At 38.0% G+C, this 13,469-nt stretch overlaps 1 protein-coding gene across 1 annotated transcript; it reads left to right on the top strand.

The window, feature by feature from the left end:
- Positions 1-11,675: 11,675 nt before the first annotated feature.
- LOC148867251 (uncharacterized) lies at positions 11,676-12,251 on the top strand. The gene has a single exon (XM_088976473.1). The coding sequence runs from the start codon at positions 11,676-11,678 to the stop codon at positions 12,249-12,251; it is 576 nt and encodes a 191-aa protein (XP_088832599.1).
- The last annotated feature ends 1,218 nt before the right edge of the window (positions 12,252-13,469 follow it).

Here is a 13,469-nt window from a genome sequence, read left to right as displayed (position 1 = left end):
TAAATTATTTGAAGTTGAATGTGACGCCAGTGGAGTTGGCATAGGGGTTGTATTGTCCCAAAAAAAGAGACCCATTGCTTTTCTTCAGTGAAAAGTTATGTGAATCCAGAAGAAAGTGGTCCACTTATGACAAAGAGTTCTATGTTGTGGTGAGAGCCTTGAAAACATGGGAACACTATTTAATTACGAAAGAATTTGTTCTTTACACTGACCACCAGGCCCTAAAGTATCTCAGTGGGCATAAACAATTAAAAAGTGATTTGCATGCCAGATGGTCTGCTTTCCTTGACAAATTCCCCTACAAAATTGTGTATAAGGCTGAATAGCAAAATAAAGTGGTTGATGCCCTTAGTAGACGTGTAGCCCTCATCAAGACCCTCAGTATTGAGATTGTGGGTTTTGAGTGCCTAAAGGACCTATACGCCCAAGATGAAGACTTCCAACAGGTATGGGAGAAGTGTGTGAATTGACAGCCAGCAGATGATTTTTACATTTATGATGGGTTCCTTATGAAGGGGGAACAATTGTGCATCCCTTGCACCTCCCTCTACGGAAAGATCATTAGGGATTTGCATGGGGGTGGATTAGCAGGACACCTGGGAAGGGACAAAACAATTGAAACAGTTAAGGGGCGATACTACTGGCCAAAATTAAGAAGGGATGTGACCACTATTGTGAGTAGATGTTATATTTGTCAGACAGCTAAGGGACAAACCCAAAATACTGGTCTCTACATACCTCTACCCATTCCTACTGCTATTTGGGAAGACTTATCCATGGATTTTGTGCTAGGCTTGCCAAAATCCCAAAGAAATATGGATTCCGTCTTCATAGTGGTTGACAGGTTCTCTAAGATGGCTCACTTCCTCCATGCAAGAAAACAGCAGATGCATCAGCGACAGCCAAATTATTTTTCAGAGAGATTGTCCGTTTACATGGGGTACCCAAGACTATCACATCAAATCAAGACACAAGGTTCTTAAGTCACTTCTGGATGACCCTATGGAGGTTATTTGACTCATCACTAAATTTCAGCAGCACAACCCATCCGCAAATAGACGAACAAATAGAAGTGGTGAATCAGACCGTTGGTAATTTAATTCGCAGTATCTATCGGGAGAGACTGAAACAGTGGGATTTTGCCATAGCACAGGCCGAGTTCGCATATAATAATGCAGTCCATAGCTCTACAGGTAGGTCTCCCTTCTCCATTGTCTACATGAAGGTTCTTAATCATGCACTGGACTTAGTAAAACTACCCAGAATGCCTGGTGTCAGCACCTCCGCTGAACAGATGGCAAACCAGTCCAATCCGTTCAAGAAGCCGTGAAGCAGAGACTGGAACAAACCAATGCCAAGTATAAGTTGGCAACAGACAGACATCGTCAGCACCAAGTATTTGATGTCGGTGATGAAGTTATGGTATTCTTGAGGAAGATAATGATTCCCGTAGGAAAGTACAACAAGCTACAGCCTCGGAAGTATGGTCCATACAAAATCATGAAGAAAATCAACGACAATGCCTATGTCGTGGACCACCAGATCATATGGGTATCTCCAAAACATTCAATGTTGCTGACCTTCATCGCTACCTACTAGAGATGACACTTGCATATCCTAGTCACGACTTGGGGTCGAGTTCTTTACAAGTGGGGGAGAATGATGGAGGCCCATCTCACCATATGGGCGGCAGTTCATAGGATTAGGGAACTTGTAGGATAAGGATAATTCAAGAATTCAAGATTATCCCATAATTCAAGAATTCAAGATCCATAAATAATTCAAGAGTTCAAGATAAATCAAGAATTCAAGAATCCAAGATAATTCAAGAATTCAAGACACATCCAGATCTAAGACTCAAGGAAGTTCAAGATCCAAGGCAATTCCAAGAAGACAGGATAACTCATGCGTCCAGGGAGATCGGACGGTGGAGATCAAGCCCAGGAGTGTTCGATCCTATCAAGACAAAGATCAAGATCAAGAAGAGTTCGATCCTAGCAGATTAGAGATCTATCACAATTTTTCTTTCCTAGTTATTCTACAATTTCCAGATGTATTATAAATATTGTTATTTTCCAAGCTAATAGACACTTCAGTTTTTCGCCACCTTTTCTCTCTCCTCTAGAGATTTATGTTTAGCTTCACTAGAAGCTGGTGTTTGCCCGGTGCTTGCATAGCCAGCCCGGTTCAGTGCTTCCACACTGCGTCACCATGTGACAAAAGTGGTCGAATAAAAAGGAGATTGAGTGAGGAGGCGTGAGAAGCACTAAGAGAAGAGGTAATGTTTAGGGCAAGGGATTGAAGAGGTGGCTGGGAGATGGTCAGGTGTGGGTGTTTAGTAAGTTGAATTCTTTTGTTGGTGCTTTGTTGGGGATTTCTTGGTGTTTGCTTCTATTTGTTGGTGGCTTGGGTGGTCTTGTTTGAAGCTTGATGTTATGGACACACCGACCCGCAGCGCACTGCGACGCAGTCATAGGCAACAGCACGCACCGCCTGGCAGAGCCGCACAACAGCACGCGTCGCCCAACAGCACGTAGCACGCACCACCCGACAGTGCAGCACGCACCGCACAGTAGCACGCACCGCCTGACAGTGCGTAGCATGCACTGCATGGTAGCAGCACTCACCACACGACAGCAGCACCGCGAGACGCGCGCACTGCCCAGTAGCAACAGTAGGGTGGGGCCCACATGACAGATCATCAGGGTGGGTCCACATTTATCTTATCACATCAGCTCTCCTCACAACTTCCCGCCAGCTTCACCATCCCTTATCTTATCTTATCCCTTATCCTTATCTTATCTTAAGTAAGAGTTGTGTTACTATTAGGAGTAGGTAATTAGGAGTTTGAGTTTGAGTTGGATTACCCTAGCCTAGCCGAATCCAACTAGGAATTCCCTTCTGTAATCTCCTATTTAAGGAGCTACGAGTTGAAATAAAGTATTCATTTTTCCAGTCAAGAAAAGAGTAAGGAGAGTTCGGGTGGTCTCTTGGACAAATCACCCATTCAGCTTCTGCAATAGGGTCTGCACCAAGAGAAGGCACAAGGGAAAGCAGGGCTTTCTCCCCATGGACTGACCCATGATGAGATCCTACATGCAGGACCATAACACTTGAGGTGTTCTGCTTTTGCATCTAAATTTTTCTAAAGGCATTTACATGCTGGTTATATTTTTTCTTTTCTTTCTATTATGCCTCTCTCCACTTTCTTTCCATTTTTTCTATTCTCTCCAATTTTATGAGTTCTTTGTCCATATGCCTCTTGTATAACACTTTTTGCTACTTTTGATATATTTTATTTTTAGACTGGACCCTTCCACATGCGCGTGCACACACACACATCAGTTCAAGAAGTTAACTTCTTTTACAAGTGAACTTGTCCTTTCATCTTGATCTTGTTTGAAATGCTGGATGATCTCAACCTAGAGGTTGAAAAACAAGAAAAAATTAAGTAGCTCTTAACCTTTGAACCCAAGATCTCCATGTGTAGTTATTTTTATTTTTTTCTAACTAATCCATACCTTTTTATTGAAGATGTACATGTTTCATATGATTAGCCATTTCTCAATCTCCTCTAATGGGATCCATGTTGTAAACCCTTTAGTCTTAGCAAACTGTTTTCAGAGTGAGGCCTATAAGGAGTATCTGTAATCTTAAGAGACTCCTATGGAGGGTGTGAGGTCCTATTAGGGTTCATCACTGTCCAAGCCTTATCCCAACTATATGGTGTGAGATCTTATTAGGGTTACTATCTCTTTTGGTTGGGGTTTAGCAAAGAGATAGTTATCTATTGGACTTCAAAATGGAATCTCCAATAATTCATTATTATCAGCAATCAATATTAGAAAGACTTACTAGAATTACAAATAGGCCAAATAAGAAATGTTGTGTACCCTGTATATGCCCACACACAAGTTGGGAGTTTTTCTCAAATGGCTAAGATATCATCACCCCCATCCAATGGCACCTATGCATGTGTCGACTTAATAATTGAGTCACCTAGGATTATATTCAGCTGGGATGCTTCAACTTTGTAAGGGATTGGGTCAAAAAATCTCTTGTGATGAATCGCATTGAACATCTAATTCTTTATTACATTGCCTGAGGATCTTCCAATAACAGTGTGAGTTTAATTGTGTCTTAAATGCCTCATAAAGGGAAATCAAGTTTATCTGTAAAGCCAAGTATATATGTACAAAGAGTTAGCTTTAAATATTGGTTGTCTTGGAAGGAATGTAGAAAGCTAAGGACATGCAAATTCGTAAGTTGGCAAATGAAGGTGATTCAAAGCTTGTTATGGTGCATATTTTTCTATATTAGCTTTAGTTACTAGATTCCTTTTGTTGTTTAATTCCTGAGTTGTCTATGATTCTTTCTTGTTATTTTGCAGTTGTTCTATTTCATTTGCAAGAGCATGAAAACTATGATCCACAGTCAATATTATTTGTCTGGGCTCATGTCGTGAGTATACTTTTTATTTCTTTCTCATTTATGCTCAGGATTCATGAGCATAAGAATTGCATGGTGGTATGCTAAAACTTACTTCAGATTTGACTTGGTATGCTTTTGAGTTGAGTTGACTTGGTCGAGTTCCAAGTTGTCTCGTTTAGTTCTAAAACTATGATTGATGCAGGTGGTGGATTAATTGTTTCCCCTCTAAAATCTCGAAATGGGAGACTGCGAGTAAAGATGCAGCATCATATGCAAATTGATCTAAAAGGGTGAGGAGTAGGTTATTTTCCATCTTTTTAGCAGCATTGTTTTCTCCGGATGCAGAGTTGTGTAGCTGGTATATTCCTATAATTAATGTGTTCTTTTCAGTTTGGAAAGTTAATGGAGATACGCACGTAATCATATGTTAATGTTTTGAAACTTCTTCCATCTTCTTTATGTAATTGTTATACTCTGCTATTACTTTCACAATAATATTTTTTCCTAAGACAAACTGATATGTATGTTGGTACTAATGAGAAAAGTTGATCGATCAAAAAACAAAGTAATGATAAAAGCTAGAGGCATAGATCTATAACTATACACTAAATAGCACCACCCCTCACATACCTGATCTAGCTAAGCCTGTAAGCCATTTTGCAGCTGAGCTTAATACTCTAGGAGTCCAAGAAATTTAGACATACATTAAACAAATGCCTCTAATCTTACCAAGAAAGTGGGCAATCCTCCACAATCCATTACCAATCCTTCCAATAACTCCATTTGATGGCATTTCCAAATCCCCTTAATGCAATTGCAAGGATGGCATAGATTCAATGCAATCCTTGTACCTATGAGAAGAGCCATGACTTCTGCATTGGTGGAGGCTAGGTGGTCTCTTGGAAATTTTTTGCATAGATGTGGTTGGGGTTTGGGTTTTTCCTTCTTTCATCTATCTAGTATTCCATTCTCTCTTTGGCTTTTATTATTCTGTAAGGATTTAGTATGCTTTGTATACATACTTGTGTACCCTTTTTATCTTTAATATGTATTGACCAAAAATAGGAACATGTTTGAGTTTTATTTCAAATAACAAGGATATACTATGCCTTCATAAACGGCACAATTCATTTCCGAAAAACCAATCATGATTTTAAATGTCTAAATGCAGTTTTAAATATTTAAATTCCTATGCCACAAACTAGATTGTGGCGAATAGGAAACTTCATGTATATCGAATATTGAGATTAAAATTCACAAGTGATGATTGGGTAGTTGAATTGAGCAAGAAAGATATCTTTGAAGTTCGCACATGTACTAAGGAAAGATAAGTTCCTAGTAAGCAACTTGAATACCTAGGATTAGCCAAATCATATGGAGATATGGGAAGACTGATTGTTGCCTCTCAAAAATCAGAAAAAAAAAAAGCAGAAGCTAAAGTTTTCTAATGCTTGATGCAGTCTGGCTTCATTCAACTCGGCAATGAAGTATTTTTTGGATTCTTGTAAATTTTGTAACTTGATTAGCGGCATCAATTTTTGTAAAGGATTCTCTCTCTATTTTGATTCAAGCATCTTTGGGTCATTGTATCACTTGACCATGAGCAGTCTTCTGGTCAATCTGCCAGGAAAGAAACTCAAGGATCTTTTTAAGTAAAGGCTGTCAAGAAGAAGAAGTGTGGCAAAAAATAGTTGGGAAACTGCTTTCCTAGTCATCTGCACATCTATCAAGAAACAGTGTTCCCCTTAGTGCCCTCTTTCTTTTTGAAATCCTTTTTTTAATGACAAATGGGATAGTGGGTTTCCTTTTTTTCTTTTTTAATGAATCAATACTTTACCTCTTCTCAAAAAAAATCTTCTTTGCTACTTGTTTGGTAGTGGTAAATCCCTTATTTTTTTTCTAGCACAATGGAGCTTTTTAGTAGTGAATCCAAGCAAAATATGGATTTTGGGTCCATCTTGGGTGGTGTTGTGGAGCATTTGAATACCTAAATAATCACTATAAGGTTAAATGGAAATGATTATTTGGAATGGACATTGAGGGTCATGGTATGTTTGACTTTATTATTAGATTCTATAAGGAACATAACTCAAAAAAGTTCAAGCCTGCTTGGTGGATGCAAGAAAATCTCACGATACCTGTTGTGGTTGGTATGTTCCATACAACCACATTTTAATAGAAATTATTTATGGATGAAAAGTTCCAAAGAAATTTAAGATGGTGTCTTTGAAACCTACTCCAACAACTAAACGTTGTATGTGCCAACCAATTTCATACTGAGCTGAATGATTTTAAACAAGGGGAGAATCATCATTGCTTCTCTTTTCTCAAGTCACTTTGGTAACAAATTAATCACCTTGAAATTGTGGAATGGGAAAGTTCTAAGGATGTTGAGACACAACAAACTCTAATGGATTGCACTGTGGCTTCACTCACAAAATCTAGGTGTTGATTCTCAGAATTTTTGCAATCAGAAGTTGCTATCCAAAATCTTTGGCTTCTTTTGTCAACATCTAGAATTTAAAAGGCCTAAGCAAGAAAGGGAAATTTTTATGGTCTAGGTGTCGTGTTATGGGTGATCTGGCAAGAAAGAAATTCAAGAATATTTCAAAACAAAAGTTATCAAGAAGATGAAGTGTGGCAGGAGATCGTGGGGAAGCTCCTTTCCTAGTCATCAACTCAGCTTAAAGTTGACAGTTCTTTATATAGATCTCTGTTTAATTTTGAAAGTTTGTTTGTATCTCCCAATGGATTTATGATTTAAGTCTATACTTGTAACTCCTTTGTACAGCCTCTAGTTGTACTTTTTTTTATTGAATGAATTGATACTTTACTTCTCAAAAGTGTTGCTAGAAGTACAAATGCTCCAGTTGCTACTTCCAACATCTTTCTCTCCAAGATGTACTATTTTTGCTCACTTAGGTATTGATGCTATTGTGGATCTTTCTACAATCTTAGATAATTCTATTAGTTTTCCTTGGATAATTTATTTTTGTGTTCCTGGTGTGTTTGATCATATGAAAGGGTTTCTTCGTTATCCATTTATATCAATTGTTCTTTAGTAGGGATAGGGTGTCAATTGAAGATGGGTCTCTTACTGTCAATGTGCAACTTGGAGGGATTGGACAGAGAGTTAAGGGTGTTTTCTAGGATCCAGTTGTTGTGCAATTTTTTCCCAAGTACTATGTTTCCTAGGATCCAGTTTCTAGGAGGATGATAGAGAGATAGGGGTGTTAATGGATTGGTTTTGGATTAGGCCCCGTCCAAACCAAAATCAATTTGGAAGGATTGGACAGACCAACAAGACATTGAATTGGACCAGTCTAGACTTAATGATCCAAAGTATTTATTGGATTGGATTGAACTTGGTCCATCCATAATGAATTTATATTGGATTGGGTTGAATTTAGCCAATATCTGGCCCATTGATAGAGTATAAGAATATAGGTGTCAATGGACTACGTTTGGGTTAGAATCAATCTAAATTAGAACAATTTTGAATAGATTGGATGGTCCAGACGTTGAATTGGACCATTTCAGAACGATCCAAAATATTCATTGGATTGGGTTGAACCTGATCCATTTATAATAGACTCACATTGGACTGGATCAGATTGGACCAAGTCTCGTCCAATTGACACCCCTATAGAGAGTGTAAAACTGACCTTTTGATATTGTTCATATTGATGTGTGGGACACTTATCAAAAAAAATATTGATATGTGGGAACAATATCATGGCCTACTTTGGTCTTTGGGTGGTTACCATTACTTTGTAAATCTTCGTAGATAATTCTTTTTTCTATTTTACTTGGCTATACTTGTTATCAAGATGAGGTTTCTTAGTTCATCATTTTCATCAAATGGTGTTAAACCAATTCAGTACCAAAATAGAAATCTCTAGTTCTGATAATGCCAAGGAATATTTTAAGAAAACTCTTTCATCATATGATTATAGAGTTGTTTGTTAATGTTATTGTGCCTATAACTCCCCAACATAATGGAGTGGTTGAAAGAAAGAATTGTAAATACATTCTTGAGGTGGCAGGAAGTATTATGTTTTTTGATTAGTAACAGTCATGATTTCATTAACTGTATGAATAAATATACAAGTTGTAGTTTACAAAAGAAAATAGATCAATTTGCACCATCAACCCCAATCATTACATTCATCAGATTTCCCTAGAATCTCATCCCAAAATAGTTTTGCTCTATTTTCCCCTTGTATATCTAGATCGTCAGCCATACTACTTTTACATCTAGGGGTCCATTGATAAACAGCATTCAGTACTACTAGCAAAGACCTGACTCCTCTTAACAAATACTTGTATGTTTAAGTTCCGAAGGCATTGTTTCATAAGCATCCCACTACCACTTTTGAATCTCCCTCCACAATGGTGTTCCTATAATTTAAGTCTCTTCCCATTCTTGATCCATGTGAGACTTCCATCAATTCAGCCATCATTGAGCCTTTGTGTCCAATGGGTCCTGAGTAGAGTGCCATTACAGTTCCATTTCCACCATGACGTCTAAACAACGTTCCTAAGACTGACCTCCCCAGATCTCCTAAGCTGCAGCCATCAAAGTTCATTTTCAAGTTTAGTAAATCAGGTGGTTTCCAAGATGTGCATGGTTTAACTCTTGCCTTGGAAGAATTTGCTATGGTTTGCCAGTTCCTGGCAGTGTCATCAGATACAAAGGCAAAGATTGTTAACAATTTTACCCAATATATCAATATATATATATATATATATATATAATTGTTTCAATTAAAGACTCTTCTGCTTGGCTTTTGCCTTCAAAGATCTTGCTATTCTGTTCTCCCCATATTGTCCACAGAACTACAGATCTCAAGCACCTCCATATTGTTTTTCCCCTTTCTTGGATGATGAGAAAAAAAATTTCTTAAATAGCCTCTTTGGATATGATGGGGGATTCCACCTACAGCCAAAAGGAGAGAAAAGTAAACCTAAATAGCAAAGACAAAAATGACGGGATATTGGTAATGTTAGGAATATTTTTATACAGCCAACTATCCCATCAACAAGATGCTTTCTCATATTCAAGGTTTTAAAACTCTTTTTAGTTTTCTTTACCCTAATGACACTTCTTTCTTTACATCTTTCAAGGGGATAGTGCAAGTTAAGAGACAAGTGTTTTCTCATTGTCTCTAATTATTACTCTCTTTTTCTTTGGGTGTTCCCATTGAAAAGTGAAAACTAGTCTTTGCCCCTTCTAGTTGATTGTATAAGACTATCTAGGTATTTTTCATCCTATTGATTGTATAGGACTATCCAGGTATTTCTCATCCTATATCTTGTCCTAGGAATTTGTCATGTCCTACTCCCTGTGATCTTGGTCTTATCATTACATTGTGTCCCTGTGATCTTAATTTTCTCATTACATTGCATAAAGGTAATTGTAATTAGGGTAAATTACACAAACCCCCATGTACTATGGGGTTCGTGACAAAGACCCCTCTAAACTTTTACATTGCAACAAATACCCCCTCTACCATTAAGTCTGGTGATGAAAGGCCTCAAATTACCAAAATATCCCACTAAACTTTGTCTATTTTCTTTTTCTTGCCATTCTCTCTTTAAATCTAACTGACCTAAGAATACCTTTAATCGTCAATGGAAAAGGAGAAATTCGGACTATCTCACCAGCAATCATCGCCGGAAAGGAAAGATTCTTCGGCAGCTCGAGTTCTTATACATTATACTAGAACCTGCTTATTTTTGTTGCTGAAAGAAAACAAGTTGCACATGGCTCCATGGAGGAAACACAAGTACATGCAAACTTGGTTTGGAAACTCCAGAAGAACAATGCCTGCCCCACTATTTTCGTGGGATATTCTGATTGGCCAACAAGGCCAAAAGCTTCTATGCTAACATTCGATTTGTTAGAGAAGTTGCCCAGCTTGCATTGTATAGTAGATGAAGTTGTGCAATTCCAAAGACAGTTGTGTCCACGCTCTTTGCTTGCATCACTTGAAAATATACATACTTGAAATTGAATGAATAAATATACACTCTTTGCTTGCATCGATCCCTCAGAAATATACAGCTCGTTTCATTTGTGAAGGCACATTCTGAACTTGAGTTGAAAGAGGCAATGGAAGTTGAAATGGATGGGAATCTGGGGTTGTTAAGAAGAGTAAACTTGTTATCTCCTTGGAAAGATATCTACCTTGACGACTTTCTTATTTGTGTTTGTTATGACTCATCTATAGATTTAGAGTTACATTTTTGAAAGGCCTTTATTGAAGACTCTACTTTGAAATCCACATTCCACAGATTGTATGTTGTCCTCATAAATTGTCCAATTTCGGCATTTCCTATGGCTCAGTTTGGAAAGAATACAAATACAAATATGTAGAGTGCAAAATGTAATATTTTGTATGTATTTGCACTATACATATTTGTGTTTGTACTCCTTCCAAACTGAGCCTACCTTACTTTATTGTCCTTAGCAAGAATGTCATGAAGCCAGAGAGATTATTGCTAACTTTTTTGTTGTTTGATTGGTAATATTTGGAATTATTTTATAATAATAAATGTTGTTGTGGTTATAAATCTTCCAAATCTTTTGGTGGAGGTTCTCTTGGTTGGGCAAGATGAGTGGCTCGGATCTACTACCCACGAGACATTACAGGATGTGGAAACAATTTGTGGGTAGTAGATCCAAAGTACAAGACTCAAGAGGACAGGTTGTGGGCTACTGACTCTAAAGATTTGTTTTCTTCTAACCATAGATGTATATGAAATTCATAGGTATTGGAGATACACCACCTCTACGTGTATTATCTCTATCTCCTAGCTCGGCTAGATATCTATCCTTAGGATAACAATTATCTTTTGATCCTTACAATAATTGTTATCCTAATGAGATGTACTCTCCTAGTTGTTATCTCTGTAAAACTCTATCAAAGATGGAGTTCCATTTGTTGTAAACATCTTCTCATTATAAATAAGATCAAGGTCGATGCTCTTCTGGTCATGCCCAATTATTCTTTGAGATCTTCGACTTTATCTTGGTATCAGAGCCTTCTTCGATTCCCATGGCTTCTAGCGGCTTCAGCTTTGAGACTGAACACTCAACAGGTGCCTCCGCCACCAACAACATATCAGGTTCGAATTCAACCCAGTCTAATGGAATACAATATCTTCCCATTAAGCTTATCGATGATAATTACATGCTCTAGAAAGCCTAACAATTGTTGATCCTCTACACTAACCGGTTGATGGGGTACATAGACGGATCAATTGTTGCACCAGTGCAGTATATACCAGATCCGATCGATGGCAATTGGATGACTCTCAATCCAGCATATTCAGATTGGTTTGAGAGAGAACAGCTAGTACTATCTTGGATTATTGCATCTCTCACAGAGAACATGTTTGCACAAGTAGTAGGACATCGGTCGTCTCGCGATGTTTGGAATGCCCTCGCTACGTCCTTCGCCAATTATTCCTGCTCCATATTGCTTCAGTACAGAAGACAACTTCAAAGTCTCAAGAAAGGAGGTATGACTATTTCTAAATATGTTTGGAAAGCTAGGTCTATAGTTGATAGCCTTTCTGTTGTCGTTAAACCCATTAACACGAGTGGTTTAACTCTCTACATACTTGCTGGATTAGGAGCTGAATATGAATTTGTTGTGACTGCTATTACTAATAGGTCCGATATGGAGGACCTTGATGTTGATGATTTTTTAGGCATTCTTCTTGGCCATGAGGGCTGGCTAGAACATAATGCTACTCCTATCGACTCCACACCCCCTGCAGTTAATATTGCTAATTTTAAGAACAAAAATTAGAACAACTATCAATACACTGCTCCCGGGAATAATCGTGCCAGAGGTAGGGGCGTGATTCTTTAGACAACCGCACAAATAATGGAAGTAGAGGGCGCGGCAATCAAATTGTTTGTCAACTATGCAATAAACTGGGACATGGAGTTGTGAAATGCCATCGGCGTTATGATCTGAATTACAAGAACAAAGAGACAGAACCATCCACCTACAACAGTAGCATTGCTCCCTCTTAACCATTCGACCCAGCTTGGTATCCAAATAGTGGTGCCACACATCATATGACACCTGACGTTGATAACCTACAAGTATGGTTTGAGTATAGAGGAACCGATCAAGTTAAAGTGGGGAACGGTTCAAGTTTGGCAATTAAGAATATTGGTTCTTCAGTTACTAGAATTGCTACTCAATAGTTTGCTTTAAAGAATATTTTTCATGTGCCAGAATTACCTAAAAATTTGCTATCTATTCACAAGTTTGCTCGTGATAACAATTTATTTTTTGAGGCAAGTAGTGTCTCAGTTCGGATTACCATATGAAAGTCAACTTAATTTCAGCCTTAATTTAGTATATGGGTCGTGTCAAATAACTAAGAGTCAAAGATTATCTATCCCCCCTTCTTCTACATTTATTTCCAGTCTGTTAGATTTGGTTTTTTCATATGTATGGGGACTAGCCCCAATTTTATCCAATGCAGAGTTTCGTTATTATGTAATTTTCATTGATGCTTATAGCAAATTTTCTTGGTTGTTTCCGTTGCAACATAAGTCAGATGTCTTTAGTGTATTTTTGTCTTTTAAACGTCATGTTGAAATTTTATTTAATACTAAAATCAATGCCTTGCAATCAATTGGAGTGGAGAATATCGGAAACTCTCTACTTACTTGGATCCATCAGCATCGCTCACCAGCTTGCATGTCCTCACACACATAAACAAAACAGAAGTGTTGAATGAAAACATTGCTATATCATCAAAGCAACTTTGTCTCTACTGACCTCCTCGTCTCTTCCCTTTTCCTTTTGAGCGGATGCCACTCTTACAATTGTATACTTAATTAATCAGCTTTCGACCAGCACTCTCCGCCACAAATCTCCCTATGAAGTTTTGTTCGGTTCTCCTCCAAATTATCGGTTTCTTAAAATTTTTTGCTGTGCTTGCTACCCATTGCTTCAACCATACAATCGACACAAGTTTGACTATTGCTCTCAATAGTATATCTTCCT

The sequence above is a fragment of the Nelumbo lutea genome, chromosome 3 (assembly GCF_056320005.1).
Source record: "Nelumbo lutea isolate HS-2025 chromosome 3, American lotus-T2T, whole genome shotgun sequence".
Taxonomy (NCBI): domain Eukaryota; kingdom Viridiplantae; phylum Streptophyta; class Magnoliopsida; order Proteales; family Nelumbonaceae; genus Nelumbo; species Nelumbo lutea.
This window is presented reverse-complemented; position numbering and strand designations above follow the sequence as displayed.

Coding starts and splice junctions, on each gene's coding strand:
- LOC148867251 (XM_088976473.1), top strand. CDS start 11,676: ATGGGGTACATAGACGGATCAATTGTTGCACCAGTGCAGTATATACCA.